A 24507-nucleotide genomic window follows, 5' to 3' on the forward strand; every position below is an offset into this window, starting at 1 on the left:
ATATTTAAACTATGTAGAAGAAATATTTATAAAAAAATACAAGAAATATTGCAAGCAAAAACCACAAAAAACAAAAAAAAAGCAAAAAAAAAAACTGTATAATTTATCAAATAAAAACTGACCACCATACCAGACTGGAACATATATTTTCTTCTTTTCTGGGGGAATTACTTTACAAAATGGTACCACAAATTAATAGTTATCGCAAACATTTTAGCAGTTTTTATTGTTGCAAGAAAAAAATACATTCAGGGGTCCGAAAAGAGTTGCAGTTTTGAATGCATTTAATTTTTGTTCTTTTCAATAGTAAAGTAGCTAAATCTTCCTGAATATCGACTTTGTGGATTCAAAGTGTTACCCATTAGCGTTTTTTATGTATCAATTAAATATTCAGTAATTAACTATGTAGGCCATAAAGACTAGCAAAATGAAGTAAATAAATTGTTCAGTTTGCTTAACGCAGAAATCTTACTCGATCATTTGTTCAAGTTATCAGAGATAATGAAAAAGTCGCATACTTTGTGGTTCGCTTCGGATTATTCCGGATTATTTGCCTGATTCGATGATGTGTTTGCGTGTGCCTGCACTGGGTGATGGCCAGCCCCTTATTGGCATTATTATTGCGAATTTCATCCTTCAACACGTTGACTGTCGGTGGCCATTTTTTTAATTGATTTTTTCCCTTTTATGCGCTTTTTTTGTGACCAACGTGTGGCAGAGCTGCAGGGCGGTAGGGCAGGGTCCGTTATGAAAGTATTAAAAACGCTTGCAATCCAATTAAAAGTTTTTACCGAAACAAAAAATATTTTAATATTCATGGGGGCACACACACAGAGCGAAGACAGCGAGGGAACGAGACAAACTACATTAAGCAAGACAAAAAAAAAGGAGTAAACGAAAAACGAGTGAAGACCATGGAAAAGCTGAAGAGAAATGTTAGCATACGCTTGGGGAATGGATACATTTTGAGGATTTTATCACGCCCTTGGACCCTATAGCTTCTACTCTTATTTATGTACAAACATAATCGGGTACCAAATATGTACATACGTATGTACATTGTGTGTGTTCACGTATGACAACTTTCATTCCATTAGCATTACCTTATCAAATGTAGAAAGAAGCCAGCCTTATACCCTCCTACCCATTCCCACACGACGGACACTCCTGCCCAACGGTATAGAAAGCAAAAGTCAAAGTGAAAGTGAAAGGTTTCTACCTTGAGCAGCTCCGACTGGCAGCAGAAATTCCAACGATAAGCATGCGTACACTTGGCGAACATTCTGCTCATAATTAGCATTATTTATTTTTGTGCTTTTCCGCTCCTACTCATGGATTTGCATCCCAAAAGAATATTAAGTAGCTCAAAGCTAGAATCAAATGGCGTTTTTCGCTCAGTGTGTGGCAGCAAGAGCAAAGGTAAGGGTAAGGGCAAGGGCAAAAGGCAAATTTCGTGACTGTGAAAAAGTCAAGCGGTTGGACGACATAAACGCGGTGTGGATGTGGATGTGGATGTGGATGCGTAACGTAACGTAATGGCATACATACGTGTGCGTTTGTTTGTTGGTATGTGTCTGGGTAATCGCCATTTCGGGTCGTTGTCATTGCATTTTCACGCTCGCGCACACACACAGCCATACAGAAGCACATTTAATCAACCGCCAGCCCCCCGCCATGATGTTCTGGTACAGGTTCGAGGTCTGAGCATTTTTGGGCTGCTGGGGGTAAGTATGCTTCGCGTACCATCATTACTGTCATCGCAACTCCCCTCCGACCCCCCACCACCAACATTTACTCATTTTGCTAAAACATTTATCTGTGGCCCAATCGCATGAGTGTGTTTGTTGGGGGGAAAAAAAGGAGAAGAAGAAACAAAATTTAATGTCACAAACTTTTGATGTGTTCTAATTTATATATGTACAAACAGACAGACAGACAGACAGACAGAGAGACAGAGAGACGCAGAAGGCGACAGGCGACAGGCGAGAGGCGACAGCATGAACGGACGACCCTTCTCGTCCGCCAGGTCTGCTCTGGCCATGACTCGTTAAAGCAAATTTGTTTTTACGCTTGATGGCAAATTGCGCGACTTGCCTAATCTTCCCGTGCTGCCCGCTGCCACCCACTCCACACACCCAAGAACTTACACACACACAAACATATTCCATGCTGCCATGCATTGGAAATATTCGTGGGAGCAGCGCGGCACTTGTTAATATTTCATATGTCATCGCAAGAAACAGCAACACCACCCGCCCCCACCATCACATCTGCCACTGCCTCAGACCGCAACAGCAACGACACTCATCCACAGGCAACAGAAAAAAAAGTGAGATGTGTAAAATATGTACATGTAAGGTGAGGCAGGAACGCTCTTTCGAGAGCCCCATGGTGCGTGTACCTGTTTAGAAGGGAAACTTTAGGTAGTTTTCTAGAAAACAAGAACTAGAACTAGTCTAGAAAAATACATACACTTCATATCTAAACAGTAAATAGCTGTGCACAAACGGTCTGCAAATTAAATTTCATTTCAAAAGAAATATATTTGAATTTCGTGATGCCTTTTATCCATTAAACATATCACATCATCGTAAGTTTATCACGTAGAATTTGATGACACTGTCGGCAGCTCCTTACCTTCTGTAAGCACACCTTGCACAGAAAGACACTCTTCGCCCCCTCAAAAACCCCCACGCGACTCAAGCACGTGGCAACTCTTAAATCGCTCGCGTTTAAAAATTTGATTATGTGACATTTTCTTACTGCTTTTAGAACAGTGGAAAGGGGCGGCATGGCGTGGAGTTAAAACAAATAAAAAGGAAGGAAGGAAAAAAATGTAAATTAAGTTTATACACAGATTCAAATTTTTTGTGGTGGCGGTTGATTTTTCCCTAATTTAACACTGAGCAAAACAATCAAGTAGGTTTTTGCCGATGATATTCGAAAAGATAGCAATAAGAATGTTATACTCTGATCAAAATATGACCAAAACATAACAATGAATTAAACTAAAATATATAAAAATATTTAAAAATAATAATTATATTTAACTCATTTGAATCGATCGTCAAATCAAATTAAAGTGCGAAATGAATTCTTCTTAGACCTTCATTATTATTCATCAAAGAACAAGACAAATTATTTTTCAACATATGTAAATGTTTCAATGTCCACAAGTTTAGTTGCATTTTCTTTAGCATTCATATATGCTTTTATTTTATTTATGTTTTATATTTTTTTCTCTGGAGCAGCAGAAGCCAAAGCTCAGCCCCGATTATGCAGTAATTTCATTCCCTTTTATGAAGGCTTTTCCGCATATTTTGGCATTAGGAAGAAAATAAAATTTAAAAAATAACAACAATAAAGAGATGAGAAAAGGTGATGTTTTTCATATCTCTGTGGCGTCATTGATCGACAAACTCCAACAAATTTTCCCACAATTCTGACCTGAATGCTGATCATAATGGAAAAACGGATGATGATTCTAATTGGGTCGGAAAGCCTGAGGGACTGGTATATACTTACTTGTACGAGTTATAAATTATATAAACGTTATATAAACTTCGAGGAAATCATGTACATATGTATATGCACCCGGACATATGTAGATATGTATGTATGGATGTACATTGTACATATTTACATATAACAGGAAATGCTTTTTGTGCCTGGCGCTGGCTGCGTAAGTATTAAGCGGTTTAATGCGGCTTAAACGCCATTTGGGCATACGGGATGGAATCCGGCATGATAATTCTGGCTGGGAAGCGAGGGCAGGCGAAGACCTCGAGCGCGATTATGCCACTGGAGATCGAGCCTTGGGGACCGATTGCGCATTGTGGGAATTGTTTCTTGCTTTGTTTTTTAGTTGAATAATTCATGCAAAATATCCAACCAAAAATTGGCATTATTCAGTGGTGTCCTTTGTTGAGTTCACACACTCGCACACACACACTCACACACATACAAACACACACGCACATGGACATGAAGGCACGCCGCACAGCATTTTGGAAAATGTCAAAGACGAGGATAAAACGGCATTTCCATGCCCGCTGACATTTCTGCTCTTTGCCCGGGTCGCTAGAAAAATTCCAACATTCTTATAACTTAATCAAGAAATTCCTTTTGCCTGTCCCCCTCCATTCATGGGAGTGTCTGGGTGGTCCGTGTTAATGCTCCTGGCCTTGGAGGCGTCTAGGAAGGGAAGTGCCAATAAAGGGTCCACAGTGTGGACCTACAGTATTGTATTCATAAACACACGAATATACTCGAATGTTTGTTTATACTTACGAGTAACCATTGTGGCTTGCAGCTCTCAGTAAAATTTTTAATATTCGGAAACTCAGTTCAATGAAATTCAAGCTTCGGTGTCGGGCTGCGCAGCCTGATACTGGAGTAGATGCAGCAACCAAAATTAAACCATCATTATTGTTCTACCCGCATGTATGTACATACATTTCAACAGCCAACTGTAAATAAGAGCGGCAAACTCTTCTTCGTGTCTGCAGTTACAGCCTTTAAGCTGTTTCTCTCGCGCTCTGCTCTTCGGCCGTACTCTCGTCTCTTTAGCCCCTCTTCTTCGTTTCTGCAGTTACAGCCTTTAAGCTGTTTCTCTCGCGCTTTATCTCTCGTTCCAGAGATCTCACATCACAGCGTTGTTTACTGTTGTAATTGCACTTGCACGAGCAAAAGGCACGACAAGAGAGCGCAGCGCGTTGCGTGAATCACCACCTGTTATAATGTTGTTCCTCTTGCTCTCTCTGCCTATCACCGTTACTCGCACTCTCTAAGATGTTCTGCATGGGCATAAACATAAAGAAACTATATAAGGAGGTCTCGTCGGAAAAAGTTATGGACTAGTGCGAGTGAAAAGTGCGACTGAAAGGGCTCTCGCTGTAAGTGTAAGGGCAACGACAATGGAGTGTGCTGATTAATCATTTGAAGGCAATGTGAAAAAACATAATAATTGTTTCATAATTTAATTTTTAATAGTTTGCTACATAATAGTAGTCTGTGTTCTGAAGAAATAAACATTTTGAAAAAATTTGAAAAACCAACCTTCCGCGTCGACCCCTTTCACTAGCACTTTTCACTCTCACGTTTCCATAATTTTTTCCGACGAGACCTCCTCATATAGTTGCTTTATGTGCATGGGCAACGCTCAATTCGCACCGACGCGTCGGACCATTCAATCTCGCATTGATCGTCACCTATTTAATCTACATAGTGTACATATACATAAGTACATATGTCTGTATGTACATATGTAATTACGAGTGCATACTACGAAAGTGTATCGACTCTTCTCGACCTTAGATTTAAATCAACCCATAATTTGGAACAGCTTTTAAATATGCGAATATTCGAATATTTGTAATAGTAATTGGATTACATTTTTTGAATTGAATATTTGTTGTATGCTCCAAAAGGAACTGGAATTAGTTCGCCTTCTCTTTGTTAAGATTAAGCCGACGCAACACTGCCGGATTCCCCAGGGGGGGGTATGGCAGTGGATGAAGCAACAACACCACCGGAGGTTCCTCCGGGAAAGTTATCCAACTTGTGGGCCACATCCTGGACGCGGCAGCATTGGACCAAGCCATACGCGGGATAGTCGAGCAGACTGCCGAACAGACTATTCTTCATCCAAGCCACCTGGTCGCACATGGTGGGACAGAAGTCGCTCATCTTTTCGCCCTTGAACTGCGGGAAAGATCGATATAGCGATCGATAAGCGTTAGTTTTGGGACAGATGCCGATTCCTGCTTCGACTTACAAACGGGGAGTTGTGGCCGATGACGACGAGCTCGTCCTGCGGATTGCCAGTCGGGTGCAGGTCCCGCACATGGGCCCAGATGTGTGCGGGCACTGACAGCGTGCTGCCGTTGTCCAAATCGATGCTGAGAATGCGGCTGGCATTGCACCCACCCATCTGCGGCAAAGCAACTTGACCAGAGACACCCAGGCGAATGTCGAACTTGGAACCGGCTGGCTGGCTGGCCGCGTGCAGGGCGTAGAGCCAGTTCCGCCAGTTGCCGGTGCGCAGGGTTCGCAGCCAAACGACACTGAGCATATCCTCATAGCCGGCCAACTGGCTCCTGATAGCCTCATCCTGCACCAGGCTGGTGTGCTCGAACGTAACTCCGCCCAGCAGCTGCTTGAGTTGCTTGTCGTGCTCCAAGTATGCGCCAATTGTCGTCGGACTGGAAAAAAGTTCGTATTGGCATCTCAAATGCATTAATCTGATGTTATTCATGCCCACCTTACGGCCTTGAAAAGACTTTTGGTGTATGCCACGTTAATATCCAGTCCCAGGCCATTCAACTCTCCCGGTTGCATCTTTTCAATAATCCTGTTCTTTAACGGACATGCCGTGTAGCTGACATACTTGAGCTCAGATCCAACAATGTCATAGCAAATCCCAGCACTCTTGATGGATCCAATGGCCCCGAAGTCCTGGCCCACCACAAGGGTCATGTGGTCTTCGCAGTCTGGTAGGCTTTTACGACTCTCAAACAGTTGGGAAACCATCGTTCCCCTGCAACTAACACTTTGTGCGAGCAATTCTGGTTCATTTTCCATATTTACCACAAAGCTGTCCGAACCGCAAGAGAAAGTTCTAGTTGTGTTCTCAGAGTTGAATTGTCTATGATTATAATAATTTCTGGAGACATGTGCATAAGCAGTTTAGCGGAGAGTTTAATGTTAAATCAACTTGTAAAACAAACCTGTCGGTATAGATACCATCGAACCCCCCTGCACAATACATCTGCACCGATTCGTAGTTTTCCCGTAACAATTGGCTGGGGGCAGCCGACAAAAGGTGCTTCGATCCGAAACTTGTCAAGATTAGAGGGGCAGGATCGTTTATAGTCATTGAGCAGCCTCCATTAACATTCTGAGTTAGTGTAGAAAGGACCGAGAGGCCCAAAAGAACGGTGTACACAGCCAGCATCGCGATTTTATTAAACTGATTGAGACGAATCGAAGGCGATGTTTTTATATGTTCGTGACTGCTGATGCAGCGGATTTTTTCTTATCACATTATTCCGCATTATATTTAGCAATTGCGAATGAGATTAAAAATATATACATACAGTATATAGAAATAATAACGGTTGTGTGTAACGGTTTTTTCTTATCACATTATTCCGCATTATATTTAGCAATTGCGAATGAGATTAAAAATATATACATACAGTATATAGAAATAATAACGGTTGTGTGTAACGCACAGAAGGAAACGTTTCCGATCCCATAAGGTCCATATACGAGTCGATAGAGCCATGTCTGTCTGTCTTGTTTGTCGGCTAGTTCTCAGAGACTATAAGAGCTAGAGCCACCAAATTTTGCATCCAGACTGCTATATATGCTCGCACTGAAACCAGTGTATTTCAAAAATGAGCGAAAACCTCCAAAAGTTACAATTTTGAAGAAAAAAAGAAAACTAAATACGCCATTTCGAAGGAAATGACCATATCTATTAGTATCCAAAATCCCTTCTTTCTTCGGAAAATTTGAAAAACGATCTCAATGCTTTTATTAAACCTATTTTAGAATCGTAACACAATCTGACGTTGTGTGACCTTCATATCCTGGTGTAAGGATATTTGTTCTTTTAATATCCGCACAATGTCCTCCGCGAGCCATTCTGAAGCTCTAACAACAAAAAACACAACCGGATCAACAGGAAAAGTTATTTTATATCTTTTTTTGGCCGTTCGTTTATGAATTGTTACCAATATAATTCGCTTAAAAACGTGTTAAGAAAAGTTATGAAAAGATTAGACTTCGTTTCTATTATTTTTTCCAAGACGAACGCGGGGTCTTCATACAAATCGGGATACACTGCTAAAAAAACTTACGAAAGATGTCCAAAAGAGGGTCCTATATAAAGCCCTAATATCCTGCAACCAAGCCCACTTGCTTTGATGTAAACAACTTTCACCAAAAACAAAATATTTGGATTCAAGGTGAATGCGCATTTCGTTTCTATTATTTTTTCCGCCACTGTATGTGCATAAGTAGGTACTGAGTAATTGTCGTGCAATCTAAAATGTAGCCTCAGCAGTCTTATATCAGCAAAAATCAATTGTCCTATACATATGTACATACATACCTATGTATATTGCTATATTGCATTTAACATACATTTTACATAAATATTATACCATAAGCTCTTATTCATAATTGCTTTCTGTTTATTTTATAGTTTTTTTTTTGTTTTCAATTCTTCTAACGCTCACATAAGTACAGCGATTGGAAATGATCGAGAAATTGGGGATAAATGATTTAAACAAATACTGGAATGAAAGGAGCGAAGAAACGACACTATCACCTGAGATCTCACTACTTATGCTGCCGAAGTCTCGACAAATATGTCATTAGTGCTATAAATAAAGGTCAATTGTAGTTACCATGGTGCATGACATATTCGTCTACATCTGTCGACATATATCGTACAACTAAGTCTGGATCCATAGTTAAAACTCGAATAATACGAGCTAAACCAACCGAAATTTGAAATATTTTTTTTGATTTATTTTGCGAATGAAAAATGGAATCGTAGAATCAAATTGTGTGGAGAAAACTATTATGAAATTTTGGAAGTGCCGCAGGATGCCACCAAAGTGCAGATCGAAGCGGCTTATAAGCGTTTGGCCCGGCTGATACATCCCGACAAGAATAAGGGCAGCGGCTCAGACGATGTCTTCAAGAAACTTGGCACAGCCAAAGATGTCCTCATGGATGATGCTATACGTATTTTCCAATTTTAGAAACATATTTCCCGTTTATGAAGCATGATTACACGAGAGAGACCCATAAAGTGGCCAGTTCTTTGTATGTGATTATCGTTAGTGAATTGATCCAGTCGGCTTTTGTACGTCGAGAATGTCTTCAATACATCTTCTTTCTCCATTCGATCCATTCGACTGTGAGATAAAACAATCAATTAGCTGTTGGCAAATGCATGACACTAAAGAGTTATCCAAAGCTTACAGAATTACCACCTTACGCGGAACTCTCTCCTTGTGGTTGCTGTAAGAAATGTAATAAATGAGTGCACAAATTGATCCTACTTTTAGATAGAGTTACTCAGATTCTGGTGTCGAAGAGATTTTGGTTACCATTACCATTACCATTAATTTCGGTTTTTGTTTTCATCTTACTTCCACTCCAGAAGCATCGAGCAAAGGCATCGAAAAAATACTCTCAACCTCGAAACGAAGCAAAAATGATATTTTTCGATGTTTTTGCTACCAGGCGAACTGAAAAATCAGAAAGCGCCTTTCGCAGCTGTTAAGCTGCGCTGCTCCTTAACAGCACACTGTTGTGGCGAACAGGCCGCTGTTTAACATAACATGTGATGTTAGAAGTGCCCGTCTAGCCGAGTGGAGGCGCCAATGGGCTTTCCAACCATGTAAATGAAATAGCTTTCTTTTTAAAAACGAATGCCATTGACGTTATGCTTATTTCAGAAACACACTTCACTAGCAAATCTTTTTTTGGAGTTATTGGATACGACACAGTAGGAGCTGACCATCCATCAGATAGAGCTCATGGTGGTGCTGCAATTATTGTAAAGCAGGGCCTTAAATTTCAAATCATGGACAGTACTAGGGAAAACGCTTTGCAGGCTGCCCCAACGCAAGATTCACAATAAAAGAACTCGATTTTAAAAACGTTTTCCAAGGACTGGGAACAAAGTTAATCGTGGGAGGCGGCTTCAATGCCAAACATCCATGGTGGGGATCCAGATTAACTAACCCGAAGGGATCGGAGTTATACAAATGCATACGAAACAATAACATAACAACTTTGTCAACTGGTGTGCCCACATACTGGCCAACAATTCCAGATTTAATTGATTTCGTAGTATTCTCTGGAATCCCACAATCGCATTCGGTTTCTCATTCTTGTATTTAACGCGATTCTCAGACTAGACCACTTTCCAAGTCAATGGAAATGTGCAGAGATCATTGTGGTCCTAAAGCCAAACAAAATAGAAACGGAATTGACATCATACCGTCCCATTAGTCTGTTGACAATATACTCGGAAGTGTTTGAAAAAATACTATTGAAGAGAATTTAGCCAGCTTTGGACGAACTTTCCATCATTCCTGCATACCAATTCGGATTCAGGAGAGGTCACGGGTCACTTGGTCGCTGTAAGAAATGTAAGAAATGAGTGCACATCTCGTGTGGAGTTTTGTATGTAATTCACACACCTTTCGGATGTTGAGATTTCTAGACTGCTGGAGCTTGAGCTGGAGCTGTCCATATCGTCAATATATTCCAGCTGCATATTGAGATAGCAATCATTTTTCAATGGGGTAAAACCTGGCAAATGGTCATCTGAATAGGAATCCTCATATTCGGTGGAATCCACTTGGACTTGGATGTGACCACATGCATGCAATTTCCGAACAGGCTGCTCCCCCACCATATCGAGCAGGTCCCCGCAATCAATTTCCACTTGGCAGGCGTCACCCAGTGATAGTTATACGATTTCTTGCCAACGGTAGTGACCGGGCTCGGCAGCACTTTGGTGTGGCAGAATATGCGTTGCTCATTATACTGCAAGTGAATAGTTAATTATATAAATATCGCAGGTGGGTACAGCACCATATCTACCTTGTATCTTTGCACAACAAACTGGAATTCACGGATGGTTGTAAAGGCCATTATGTTCAACAAACAGCTATTTTATCAAACACAAAATATAAAGCGGCGTTCGCGACAAATATCAGTTGTAGTCAGTGTGACCGCGCACTTATCTATTAAATACACTATCAAAACCTCTAAAAGAAAGCGAAATATACCTTCTCATTTTCAAAATATTTTGTAATGAAAATCAAAGCAAGAAAAACGTTGCGAAAATTACGACTTAATACCACAGCGTGGCGGCCAAGTCGTTGACATCTGCGGACATCTTTGGCTTTGCCAATTGCCTTGAAGACATCGTCCGCGCCGCATTTCTTATTCTTTCAAGTGTCGTAACATACCGTCCCCACCCACGTAACTTGTTTGCCTTTTGTTTAATCAATCCAATAATGATAAGTCATGAAAGCCAGCCGTTCTTGTGGAAAATTGATTGATGAGTCAGATGAAATTATAGTTTAAGCGCTGAGAATCCTAACTAGCTGGTAATATTAAATAGATGTTGCATTCGAAGGAAATAGATCGGCAAAATACTGGATTTAGCAGTATTTTTTTGGAGGTTAGCAGGTCGATAGTCGAAGGGGCAAGGCGATAAATGGTGCCGGAGAATGATAGAAGGGGAAAATAGTAGAGTGGCTCGAAAACATTGCGGGATCCACGAGCCATCTCACCCACACCCTCAAAAAAATGCCATGCCATGCCCTTGAACTTGGTTCAAGGGCAATAGAAGAGATGGGATCAGCTGCAGTGAGAGGGACTGCATAGGGCATGCATTTAGTGGGAAAATAAACATCGTCTGTGTCGAAGAGATGATTGTCCGTTAGATGTAGAGTAAAGTCCGATGTATTTTTTTTGAATTATCGTTTGTTTTGGTATTTGTTCGAGATGTCTGAACAGTTGGTTTGTTGAGCGACCAGGGGCTTGGGAAAAACTCAGCCCTGGGATGCTGGCTAGCCGACCTTGCCCCAACGCCAAAACAGGTTCGTTTCATAGAACATCAAAGTCGAGGAAAATTATTTAAGATTTACGGTATATTTTGCCATTAAAAGGGTATATTTCGGTATATCTACAAGGGTCTGAAGGCATATCTTATCGATAATTTCGCGGTCACACTGTATGTATGTCATGTCAGCATAAATTGAGTAAAAACTATAAACTTGACGTGAGATTAGCAGAAAAGTGAAGTTGCAACTAAAGAAGCCGAGCGCCGCACTGCCAACCAGAAATCGTGCAAAATGAGTGGGGATGTGGCTGCCGAAAATGTAAGTAATTTTTTGTATGTGTGTTGTGTTGGTAGGGTGGTAGGAGGCGAAAGAAGGCAAATGTCGTGGTAGAGCAAGCAGGAAGGCCGCAGTCCCGAGAGAGCGAGTGAGCAGGCGAGTGAGAGAGAGACAAGAAGAAAGCTGAAATTGTTGAGCTCAGCAGCCGAAAAGCAATTGCAATGCGTGCAATTAATCAATATGTGTGTTGTTAACAATGTGCTAATGCTAAGTGAAAAGTGCAAACCATAGGAAAAGGCGCAGCCCAAAGCTCAGAGGCAGGCAAGTGCATTATACGTACATATGTATAAAAATTGTGTGGTGTGTGCCCCCATGCCATGGAAGTGGAGGATAATTGTAATGAATGCTAATGCATTTTTGTAGGTGCGTTTGTGGTGTGTGTGTGTGTGTGTGAGTGGCTGGCCGGCGTGAGTGTGTGGCTGTGAGTCTGTGTACGTGAGAGCCAGGAGAGCAATAATTAAATTAAGCAAAGGTGCTACAAGCATTAGCACGGCGAGTGAATGGGTGGGTGGCTTGTGTATCTTTATGTGTATATACACAGTGACAAATTTCTAATAAGAATTTTTATGTTATCGGTGGCTGCACTCTCGTTTGCTCCCACTCTCTCTGGTGTTTGCCAAATGCATTATACATAAAGCGACACCTATAAAAATGCGCTATTACACAGAGGTAGGTGGGAGAGGCGGGGTAAATACTAGCAAACGACGTACTACGAAAACGACGACGCACACGACAATAACGATGTGTGTGCGCGCTTTCATGTGTGTGTGTGTGTGTGTGTGTGTGTGGGGGCGACCAGCGCGCTGGATTTTTCCGGCTACTCCTTTTGGGCGCCTCTTTGAGTCGTATGTGTGAGTTTGTGAGCGAGAGAGAGAGTGTGTGTGTGTGTGTGTGAGAGAGTCTTTCTGTGGAAGCTGCATGCGGCTAGCGGTACTTTTTTACGCACTTCAATTTCCAATTGGAAATCTGCTTTTCCTTTAGTTGGGGGAGTGTTTCACCCCCCCTCACTTTCCGTACCATCGCTCGAAGAAGGCCCCTCTCCCTTGAAGAATCCTCAAGCCGAAATCCGAAATTGGGAATCTCCGCCCAAAAAATTCCTGCCATCAATTTTCTCTGCGCACAAGCAGCACACGAGCCGCACCGCACGACGACGACGATGATGGAGATGCGGTGTTGGGTGCAGCACGTAAAGGAGCATTCGCGGGGCAGGGGGAGGCTGTGAATTGTGGGTGGGGGGTGGCAGGACGAAAAACGGCGCACGCAACTGTCATTGACCTTCAATTGCATTCGTTGCAAGTTGCAAGCGACGACGACGACTACGACGACGCCGCACCCAAAGGTCATAGGTTGTGCCTCGCCTGCAGTCCACCACAGTCCAGAGTTGGCCACACAGTCCGCTGTGTCGGATGGATGTGCGATGTGCGAAAATTTAACTATTTCTAGGCGCCTACTCATCGTCTCTATCCTCTTGTCTTTCCGCACAGCTATCGCCTCGCTTCTGAGAAAATGGAATCATCCATTAAGCTTAAGGACAACAACTCCAATCCCAGCAGCAATTCGAATGGCAACAATGGAGCAGGAGCAGCAACAGCAGCAGGAGGAGGCGGTGGCAGTAGTGGCTGTGGCAGTGGCAGCGGTGGCGGTGGCGTCTGTGTGTCCAGCATCTGCAGCAGCGATAGCTTCAGCATCATGCCACCGCCACATCATGAGCTGGTTAGCGCCAACAGCATCGAGCTGAATGCGGCCGCCTCCTTGAGCGATGACAGCGGTGTACCATTGACTACCAATAGCTCCATATCCAGCGGTGATTCCTATCGCATCGGAATGTGCAAATTCGAAATTGAGGTAAGAGCCAGCAGCCGAGAAAATTTCGTTGGTGATCGTTCCAATCGAATGCTAAACCCTTCCTTCTCTCTGCTCCCTTTTTAGATGGTGGAAAGCGATGGCGAGGTCTCACAATTCGATTCGCTGGACAATTGCTCGGAGGGTGGCATGAGTGCCGAGAACTTTAATACACTGAAAAAGGGTCCATTGGCCCCCATTGATCCGCCGCCCGAGTTCCAGGACTCGCCACAGACAACGCTGGTGCGTTCCATCTCTAAGAACATTGTCAACAGCCTGCGTCGTTGGACCTCATCGCAGTCATCGTTTGAGCATCTGAAAGATGATGTGACGACGACGACGACGGCCAGCACCATAGTGGCAGTGGAGCCCCCAACAAAGAGCGCTGCTGCTGTGGCTGTGGCAGTGGCAGTGATGGCCAGAGCAGAGCCAGCAGAGCAAAGCCAGGCAAAGATCTGCCAAATGGAGGTAATAGAGAGCACCCATCTGAGTCTCAAGGAGTCGTATGCCATAAATAAGCATCTGTATGTGAGTGATTCGATACTGAACAGCCACACGGATAACATTTACGATGAGCCCAACAACATCATCAGTAGCTCGTTGGGCAACAGCGTGGATCTGCTGGAGGACGAGGGGTGCTCCGATCAGAGCAGCTGCTCGCCACTACCCTCACCGCCGCCGCCCGTCTCCATCATCAAGATTAAGCAGACACTGTGCCCCTACTATCAGGATCATACGCGCTACTTCAAGGCCATACCCACGGAGCAGGACAGCATTGCGAGTGCCAAGGCGGCGGCAGCCGCTGCCTCTCAGCAGCGTTTCAATTTCAATTCGGCCGGTCTCTCGGAGATCCATGATTACGATTTGTATTACGGGGCTCGACGACAGCCGCCAGCGGACAACAGCAGCTTGAGCCTGCAGCGGAGGCAGGCCACCCTCTACAGCCCATTGGGTGGGCATACGAGTCACTGTCACTACCACAACAACAACAACAACAGCAATAGTAGCAGTCAGGGGCACTACAACCACCCGTACAACAGCCATCCGCATCCGCATCACCATCATCATCATCACTACAGCGGGGGTACAACTGCCTCCAGCCATGGGCACGGCCAGCGTCCGAATTCGAGGAATTCGTTGAACAGTCGCCTGAGCAGCTCGCACAATTCCCTGAATGTTTCGTCGGCGAATAAGCCCGATGACTCCATCTTCATAACGCAGGCCATGTCCCACGATGCTCTGTTTACCCGCGAGATCTCAGACTTTTATAATGTACCCATCGATTCGGATATTTATGCGTTTCCCGTGGACATGATCGAGCAGCAGCAGCAGCAACTAGAGAAGGAAAAGGAGAAGGAGAAAGAGCGGCTGGTGACGGCAGCGGCTGTGACAGTGGCAGGATCTGGAGCCCCACCATACCACAAGGCTGCCAGCAGAAGGAATAAACGCAACAAGCGCAAGCAGCGACATGGAGGAACGACTGCCGCGGGAGCGGGGACCGAGACGAGCGATGGGGATGGAGAAAAGTCTGGGAAACATGGAAAATATCGCACCCCAGTGGGACAGGGACAGGGGCAAATGAGCGAATCATCGGAGCCGCTGCACATGACCCTGGACGAGGTGAAGCAATTCTATCACACACTCTATTCGGATGCGGGAAAGTCCTGTGCATCCTCGGGGGGTGGACCCAAACCGATGCTGGTCAAGTCCAGCAATGAGACCATCTGGAGTGTGTCCACGGCCACAACGAATGCCACAACGACCACAGCGCGAACGCGCAGCAGCGTTGGCACCTCAAATCGTTCGACAAATGCTGCGGGCGCTGGTGGCGGTGGATCTGCCAGCGATGGTGGCAAGTATCTCAGCAAACAGAGCAAACACAATCTGGACAATGATAAGCTCAACAACAACAATAATAACAACAACCAGCAGACGCCCTCGCAACAGCAACAGCAGCAGCTGCAGCAGCAGCAGAACCTGCAACAGCAACAGTCATCGGAGAAGCCTCCCGCAGGAGAGTTGCAATTGCACCTACAGATGCAACACCACCAGCAGCAGCAGCAGCAACAGCAACATCCGAACAACAAGCATGTGGTGCACTCGGAGAAGAAGTCACAGTTTACGCTCAATCTCAAGCAAAAATTCTGCAGCATCTTTCGCTTTCGTCGGAATCATCATAGTCGTTGCCGTGCCGCAGCCGCCTCTGTGGCAGCAGCGAATGCGGCTGCAAATGCGAATGCCACGAGTGCCACATTGGCTGTGGAAGCAACAGCTTTGACGGCCGAGAGCCAGGACCAGGAGTCGTCACCAGCAGCAGCAGGTGCAACAACAGCAACACCAGCCGCCCCAGGGGAGTCGTCAACCGACGAGGGACTCAAGAAGTTCCAGTCGCGTGCACTGCCACCATTACCAAAGAAGGGTAAGTCGATACCTTCTACTGCCATCCACAGAATCTCTCATGTTCCTCCTCTTTTTTTTCAAGCAGCAGCCGCCTATGCCATAGATGAAGCTGTCGAACAGCCCGAACAGGAAGATCAACAGCAAAAGAAGCAACCTGGTGGCCCAGAGCCGCGTGCATTGCAGTTTACCTCAAGCATTGAAAAAGTCAAAGATGTAAGCAAGGGACACTGTCCACTGCCCTTTGATGCCGTTCTATACCTTTATCTATTTGAAATCTTTGTTGCCTTTGCAGTACGGCTGGTACTGGGGTCCCTTGTCTGGGGAAGCGGCCGAAAAAGTGCTCTCAAATGAGCCGGATGGTTCGTTTATTGTACGCGATAGCTCCGACGATCATTACATCTTCTCGCTGAGCTTCAAGCTGAACAATTGTGTGCGACATGTGCGCATTGAACAGGATCAGGGTGAGTCCACCTATACCTAAATATGCTAGGGCGCATCCTTATCCTTTTCCTTTAATGACTGTGCTTTTAGGGACCTTCTCCTTTGGCTCTTATGCAAAATTCAAGTCCCAAACCATCACCGAATTCATTGAGAAGGCTGTCGAGCATTCGCGAAGCGGCAGGTGAGAATAAACCGCAAGGCTTCGCCCCTTGGTTCTCAACTAATTTGCTAATCTCTTTGTGTACTATTTCAGATATTTATTTTTTCTGCATCGCCGGCCAGAGCATGGACCAATGCGTGTGCAATTAACCAATCCAGTATCTAGATTTAAGCATGTACAAAGCTTGCAGCACATGTGCAGGTGGGTGTCCTTCCTCTATGCCTGCGGTTGCTGCGGTGGCTGCGGTGTCTTCCCCTTTTCATGTGCATCCTGCATTCGCCTAAGCTCGCGCCTCTGCTGCTTGGCCCGCTGCTTGCGGCTGTAGGGCGACCCCAAGTGCTGTTTGGGCGCAGCTAGAGGTTGAATGTAACGCGGACAGCGCATTCGTAGCCAGGCCCTTAGATATTTCAAAATTTTCAATTGCATTTTTTTGTATTATTTACACATTGTCCGAAATAATTGATTTATATTTCCATTGTATGTATTTCGGGTTTATTCCCCTTTTCAGATTTGTTATACTAAAGGCGGTTATACGAAAGGATCTAATACAGACGTTGCCATTACCAAGAAGACTTTTAGACTATCTTAACTATAAGCATTGCTACTCCGAGCAAGTGGAGTCCGACAGTTCCCATTCGCAGGTGAGTCGCAGAGTCGCATCCTATTTGAAATACTTTTAAATGTATTTTGGAATTTACTTTTTCTCTTAGATTTCTGGCGATGGAACCATGTAGGTGGTAAAAATGGAGGAGGTGGAAACGGAGAAGGAGATGGAGATGGGAATGGCAAAGGCAAAGGCGGACTCGGAAGCGATTCGCTTGTGTGTGACAAACAACAAGTAAACGAAAGCAACAGAAATTATTACCTTACATAAGTAGTAGAATTTAAACAAACGAAACAAAGGAATGCGAAAACAAAGCAAAAGCAAAAACAAAAACAAAAGTAACGATACATTAAAACCGTTAAACGTTCTATATAACAAGAACAAAAGAAACCAACAAAAGAAAACAAAACGTTAAATAAGTAAAGTAAATGGAAGAAATTGTTAGTTTTGCTAAAAATAAAACCCAAGATGAAGTAGTCGAAGCAGGAGAAGTAGAAGGAGAACAGGCGATAGAAGAACAGGAAGAGTGAAGTGTGAAGAACACGATGACGATGGAGAACACAAAATTCAAAACTCTGTTTATTGATCATTTTTTTGTACTCGGTGCTATACTATAAATATAAAAACTATTTAATGAAGGAGGAAAATGAAAGCAGACAGCAGCAAAAAGTAAGAAAGAAAAAAGAGCAACAAAAAGCAACAAACGTAAGCAGAAACGGAAACACGAAACAGAAAATTATTATTATAGATATTATAGAAACTATGCGGTAGTCAAGTAAACGAAATAACGAATTAACTGAAAGAAAAAGTGTACATACAAATATGTTTGAGAATGAGGAGCCATAATGCCACCCAGCAGAACCCCCCGCCACCCAGCCACACAGCCATCCTGCAACCGAAAACCCCGCCAACCGGATGGGGGGGGGCCTACGTTTTTCATTAATTAATTTTATGCTTGCCTTTTAGCTGTGATTTATATAAGGTGTCTGAGTCGACTATGTCGAGGAGTATTTTGTTCAAACTGCAATTTGATATTTATAGAATTATGTACACGTGTCACGACGAGAGAGAGAGAGAGAGAGGAGATCGCGAGCGCAAAGCAAATGTTAAAAGCAATCTTAAATCAAGTTCTTAAGTTCGAGCAAAGACTTTTGTTTAATGGTCGCTTTGCTTCACAAGTCACAACAATACTCGAAATCGAATCGAAAGCATGAGGTGGAAAACAAAACGATCGAAAAGAGTGGGACAGCAATAGGAATAGCAATAGCAAGAGAGAGAGAACAAAATCGGAAAAAAGCAAAAGAGAAAGAAAAGTGAAAGAGAAAGAGAAACAGAAACACCAACAAAGAGCACATGTATATGAATATTCATATTGCTTAGATTTATTTCAATTGTTGACTAATTATGGTTTCGGATTTGTTGTTATTTATGTTTTAAGCTCCCCCAAAACCCCTCGCATACCATACCATACCCCATTTACATTTTGTTTATTGTTTTTAAACATATCTACTATTATTATTATTGCTCATGATTGATGATTTGTTTATGCGTTGTATTTATTTCCTTTTTGTATAAATATATATGTATACGACATTTGTGCGTGTGTGTGAGTGTGTTTGTGGAGGAGAAGGCGGGGGTAACCACCGTCCACCCACCTTCCTCCTCCACCACACATCCAAACAGAAAAAAAACCGAAACCAAAACAAAAACAAAAATTGAAACCGAAAATCGCAGTGAAAATTCTTGGGTTCATTTTTGGGGTTCTCCTGATACCTTCCACTCAACCTTTAACTCCCCGCCACCGCTTCGGGAAGCGAATGAACGAACAATTTAAAGAAACAAAACAAAAACAAACAAAAAACCAAAAATATTTGTCTATGGAAATTAATATAAACGAACGGATGATAGAGAGAGATGCAAGGAGTAACTAGGACAGAGGGAGAGGGAGATGAAGGAGTACCGGAGGGTCACAGCAAATGAGCAAAAACAACAAAGTCAATATAAAGACAAATTTTTAATAATAAAAAGTAAACAATGAAAAAAAATCGTCGAAAATTCTTTTATTTGTAAGAGCTTACAATTTGGAATTAGAAATCAAATTCTGCAATGTCGACAACGACTGCAGGGAGAACCTTTAGTCTTTGCGGCGACCTAAAGCGGATCAAACTCACATTTTTTCATTGAAGCTTCTCATTTTGCTCGCTGATGGCCATGTTGGCGCTGCCCACCTTGCACTCACATTTTTTTCTGACAAAAGAGGGCGAGCTTAGGTTCACTTTTTATGCGATAGAGTGCGCTACGGGGCTTCTTATTCTACACAAGAGAGGGTGCGCATGGTGATGTTTTTACACGGAAGATGGCACTGCTGGGCTTCCTTTATGTACACAACAGATGGCGCTTAATATAAAATGTTACCCAGGTGGAGCTATAGAAAAATGGTGCTGCCATCTAGTGTTCACGATACAATAGATTAAATGCCAGCAAAATGTTGCATGAAATAAAAATGCAATTTTAAAACGGGTCACTTTGAGTACGGGGGTATATCGGAATCGTTGAAATTTACGCTTGTAGATCCAAAAATAAAATGGAAAGGCACATATGTATGTATAGATGAATATATTTGCATCTAGGATTAATAGCTGAGCCCACACTCGATGTATGCTAATCCAATTACCAATCAAAATCAGCTGGAAACAATCAGTGCACACAAATTCGAAGCATTCGTCTGGATATGAATTAACAAATTAATGAACTTAGGAGAACAGGATATCTACATTGTCGAGGCACTCGATTAAAACGATTTGTGGATTTTTGGCGCCATCAGGAGCTCATGACAGAAAAACGTAAGTCTAGATGGAGCCACAGGTCTTGAATTCAGTTAAATTCAAGCAAAAAACAATGAATTCAGAAGAAATTATTATTATATGCCCACCAAATGAGTGGCAACATTTATCAGTTGAGTCGAAAGATCAAAATGGGGATATCAATATCATTTTTCTTCCTATACTTTTGGAAAATCTGGAGTCGCTATGTAACGGATTTCAAGGGGAGCGCCTCTTGGAAAGACCTGGAAACTGGTCGACTTTTGATGTCTCTTTGTTTCGGCATTTTGGTGCTGTTGTTTTATTTGTGCCTCCACCTCATGTTGCTCCTCTGTTGCATTTCGTGTTTTTTGTGGCTTTTCATTTTTCCCAAGCAACGAGCAGCAACCGTCTTGTGATTAATTACATTTTCTTTTACCAGTTTTCTCTTTAGACGTTTTTTCAATTCAATTTTTTTGGCTTCGATAGTGGACTGTGTGGAGTGTGTGGAGTGTGCAATGCAGTGCAGCGCCGTCAACGTCGCTATTTGAAATTAAATTTTGATTAATTGCAGCAGCCGATGGACTGAGTTTCGACGTTCGATGGCCCGATGGTCGGCACCTTTTTGGTGTTTTGTGTGTGTGTGTTTTTTTTTTGTTTTTTTTTTTGTTTTTCTCTCTGTTGTGGACGGCGCTACGGGAAAAGTGTTTTGCAGCCGCGCTCGGAATTCGCTGCACTTGCCGACAGTCGGCCTGCCCCGCACTCCTCCTCAACCTCAACCTCAACCTCACCCTCCCGCTGGGATGAGGATGAGGATGAGGATGAGCGGACGGCACTGTCTGTCAAGAAAAAACGATGTCTGGAAACGAAATAATTTTCAGGTGTGAAAAATTTTGAAATGCGCTTTCAATTTGCGCTGCCCGAGCCGACAACCGAATGCACAAGGAAGCAGCAGCAGGAGGAGAGGCAGAAGAAGGAGGAGTGGCAGCAGCAGCAAAAGAGCGCGCCCCATTAACGCAGCAACCAAATAAAGTCATTACCAATGGACTTGGCAGGAGCAGGAGCAGGAGCAGGAGCAGGAGGGGCAGGGCAGGAGAGTCAGGAAGAAGATTGGCAGCGGCAGCGGCAGCGGCAGAGGCAGAAGGCAATAGGCGAGAGGAACAAGTAGTAGAGGGCAGGGAAACGGCAGTGGTTACCTTCTAATGTGCCCCCAAACAATTTGCTACATAAACCCTGCTGCTGCTGCTGCTGCCACACCTACCTGCTGCGAGTGCCAGTGCCACAACATGCAATGTGCTTCAGCCTGTCCAACGTCCACTGTTGGCCGGTTCGCCCGTTTGCCCGTCTGCCTCATAGCCATGGCCAGCAGCCCACTCTGTAGTCCTAGAAAAGACGGCCCTAGTTTGCAGAAGGCATCCCCCGCGCCGCCTCCCCAAACCCACTTCCAAAAGTCACTTTTCGTGTCTGCAGAGCCGGGACTGCAGTGCCTCCACTCTCGTGGCGGCTCTGTTGCTCTCTGAGACTGAGACTGAGACAGAGACCTGGAGATCAGATAACTCAATTATTCGCGGCGTAAACAAATGCTGCCTTTCAGGGTTTTTAGCCAACATCCCAACAACCCGTCCAACGTCCAACGTCCAACGTCCATCTGCTGCCTCCCAGTGCCAGAGCCCTCTGGTGCCCTGATGCGCCGCCTCCTGCCAAGCAGGATGGAATGGGAATGGGGGAATGGGGGAATGGGCATGGGTTATTATCCCAGGCATAAATGGATTGTAAACGTGATTTTTATAGTCATTTAGCATAATAATGCATTTTATGGTCTTAGCCCAGTCGGAAAGGAGCACTCGGACTTGGACTCGGAATGGGACTGCTGTACCTGGGCACTCGGGTACTTGCGCCAGCCTTCACTCTGGATTGCCGCCCAGACTCTCAATCGGCTCTCAACTAACACTTCAATCGGCTCGTACTCATGGACTCAGTGGTAGAGGCATTTTTCCCTTTTCGCGTAAATGAGTCTAGAGAGATTTGTGCTCCCACACTGTTTACGGTTTAGTTGAAAGATGATTCTCGTCTTCTCTTCCGTTTGCTGTGGCATGAGGGCAAAAGTTGTCGCTCTACGCCATCCCAGAATAATCATGCAAATATTTGATGACACTTCAATGTTGTCTACCCTTTCTACCCCCCAAACCTCTAACATAAAGTCACGTTATGCTGGCAACGTATAAACGCATTTCTCAAAGAGGAGTTCTTTGTTTTGGAGGGGATCTCCGTCGAGTCTCGGAATCTTTTAACCAATTTGCGCACCGTTCACGTTTGTTATTCACGCTTTTCAATTGAGAACATGCCGCCAGATGCAGCAGCACTTCACTTCACTTCTACAGCCCTGGTGGTGGGGCAGGGGATCACGGCTGGGGCCTCGTTTTATTGTTTGTCTTCTTTATTACAAGTTAAAGCGTAATTACTCAACAAATATGCGGCAATTTGCAAGCGAACAGCGAAAAGCGAAAAGCGAAAAGCGAACCGACGCAGCTCCAAAGAGAGCCCCAGAGAGAAGGAACACGAAGCTGAAGCTGCAGTTAAAGTTGAGTCTCAAGTTGAAGATGAAAATGAAGATGGAGGGAGTCCTACACAAGTTTCCTTGCGATTGCCGTGTGCCCCTGGGGTTGCTGCAAATGCCCGAAATCAATCGACCAAAAATGTCTGGACTGTAAATTTGTATTTTATTTTTTTTTGCCACTCACAAAACTGGAGCTGACTCTGCAGCTGTGTGTGTGTGTGTGTGTGTGTGTGTGTGTGTGTGTGTGTGTGTGTGTGTGTGTGTGTGTGTGTTGCTTATTGATGTTAGCCGACAACCAACCGATGCAGTCGGAGCACATGGAGCAGTCAAATGAAATGAAGTAATCCAATTTGCCCACCGGTTGTCCTCTTGGCCAAGGGCCCAAGCTGCTTATTAGTGTTTCTCTTCACCCTCCAGCCCCTCCAACGCACCTACCGCTCCCTGCATCCACCAGAGCATTGAGTGACGGACTGCTACTCGTTGGCTTGGCATTGGGTTTGCGGATTCTGACAGACATTTAACGATGCCCCCAACAAAATGCGCATAAAACGTTGTTAACTTTTCCATAAATCTCAATTTGATGACCCACCCAGTGGGAAGTGGTTTGTGGGAGGACTCGGGTTGGGGTGTTAGGCGTTCGTCCTTGTCAACCATTCCTCTTCATTGTGCTGCCCGGCATTATTATCGCAATACTTATCAAACAATAAAGTGAACTAAAACACACACACAAAAGCCCTGCACACTGCGACGAGTGTATGTAGATTTATTTTTGTATGATTTATACTCGCATTTTGGTGCATCTTATCTTTGGTTTCTGATCCCGACAAAACCGCACGCGACCTTCATAAAAATATGAAAGTAATTTTCAAATTATTTCCAGCAGGGCAGCATCTCCCATCACCCATCTCCCATCCCGTATCCCGTATCCCGTATCCCGTCTCATCATCTCATCGCATCTATGTACATTTTGTCGGGTGTCGTTTGACTGTCAGAAATGTCGAATGTTTATCAAAACAAGTAAATCGCATAAAAATAGAGCCATTGTGAAGGGGGCTCTCGTTTCTGGTCGTGTGCCCCTGGCCAAGGGGAGGATTCTACGGCTGTTTCTCGATGCTTGTGCGAGGGTTCGAGGGTTCAAGGATTCGAGTATTCGAGAGGGTTCTGTCCGGAGACAATGTTGATGTTGGTCTCCTGATTAGCCGCCGCCACCGCCACCGTCGCCACAGCAGCATATACACTCGTAAATCGTACTTAAGCCATTATAAATTGTTATCCCATCATCCCATTGGACACGACCGACAATTCATCCGGAATATTGCTCTGCTGAATGGGAATATCAAATCTGTGTACAATTATCTCAAGTCCAAATGCATGGGAGAGTGTCTGCTAGGATATGCCTAGAGTCCACAGCAGAATTAGTTCATCTTTCGCTTCTCCTCTCAAAGTTCTCATAAGTGTTTGCAGAATCGAACGACCGAGGGGCTGTGCTGCATGACACGCCACTTGTATTGGGCGCTCCGATTAAATATCGAGTAAGCTTTATTCTCTTCTCTTCTCTTTACTTTGTTTTATTTCTGGAAGAGATGTTTCCTGTTTCCTGTGCCAGTTTAGTGCCTGTTTCAGCCTCGCTGTGTATTCTGTGGACTCTATCATGTGGTTGCGGATATATTTGTTGTTCTGCCTAATCCCATTGCCATTGCCATTGGCATTGGCATTCTCTTTCTCATCATCTTCTCACGCTCTAAGCAACTATTAGCGGG

The 24507-nt window shown here is 44.0% G+C and overlaps 2 protein-coding genes and 2 long non-coding RNA genes across 4 annotated transcripts; 1 reads left to right on the plus strand and 3 right to left on the minus strand.

Moving 5' to 3' along the window:
- Positions 1-3961: 3961 nt before the first annotated feature.
- Positions 3962-23374, minus strand: LOC117580669. Its single transcript, XR_004573597.1, has 3 exons — positions 23364-23374; positions 22597-22598; positions 3962-4080 (listed from the first exon to the last, which is right to left on the minus strand). It is a non-coding gene; the product is annotated as an uncharacterized LOC117580669 (long non-coding RNA).
- LOC117580667 lies at positions 5353-6970 on the minus strand. The gene is made up of 4 exons (XM_034267279.1): positions 6729-6970; positions 6263-6664; positions 5777-6203; positions 5353-5703 (listed from the first exon to the last, which is right to left on the minus strand). The coding sequence occupies exons 1-4, from the start codon at positions 6953-6955 to the stop codon at positions 5464-5466; spliced, it is 1296 nt and encodes a 431-aa protein (XP_034123170.1). The 5' UTR covers positions 6956-6970; the 3' UTR covers positions 5353-5463.
- LOC117580668 lies at positions 10099-10755 on the minus strand. The gene is made up of 3 exons (XR_004573596.1): positions 10636-10755; positions 10230-10578; positions 10099-10167 (listed from the first exon to the last, which is right to left on the minus strand). It is a non-coding gene; the product is annotated as an uncharacterized LOC117580668 (long non-coding RNA).
- Positions 11771-18981, plus strand: LOC117580666. Its single transcript, XM_034267278.1, has 9 exons — positions 11771-11924; positions 13427-13787; positions 13872-16203; positions 16270-16397; positions 16477-16645; positions 16716-16806; positions 16879-16986; positions 17294-17426; positions 17496-18981. The coding sequence occupies exons 1-9, from the start codon at positions 11908-11910 to the stop codon at positions 17517-17519; spliced, it is 3363 nt and encodes a 1120-aa protein (XP_034123169.1). The 5' UTR covers positions 11771-11907; the 3' UTR covers positions 17520-18981.
- Positions 23375-24507: the final 1133 nt, after the last annotated feature.

Source organism: Drosophila guanche, unplaced genomic scaffold (genome assembly GCF_900245975.1).
Source record: "Drosophila guanche unplaced genomic scaffold, DGUA_6, whole genome shotgun sequence".
Taxonomy (NCBI): Eukaryota; Metazoa; Arthropoda; class Insecta; order Diptera; family Drosophilidae; genus Drosophila; species Drosophila guanche.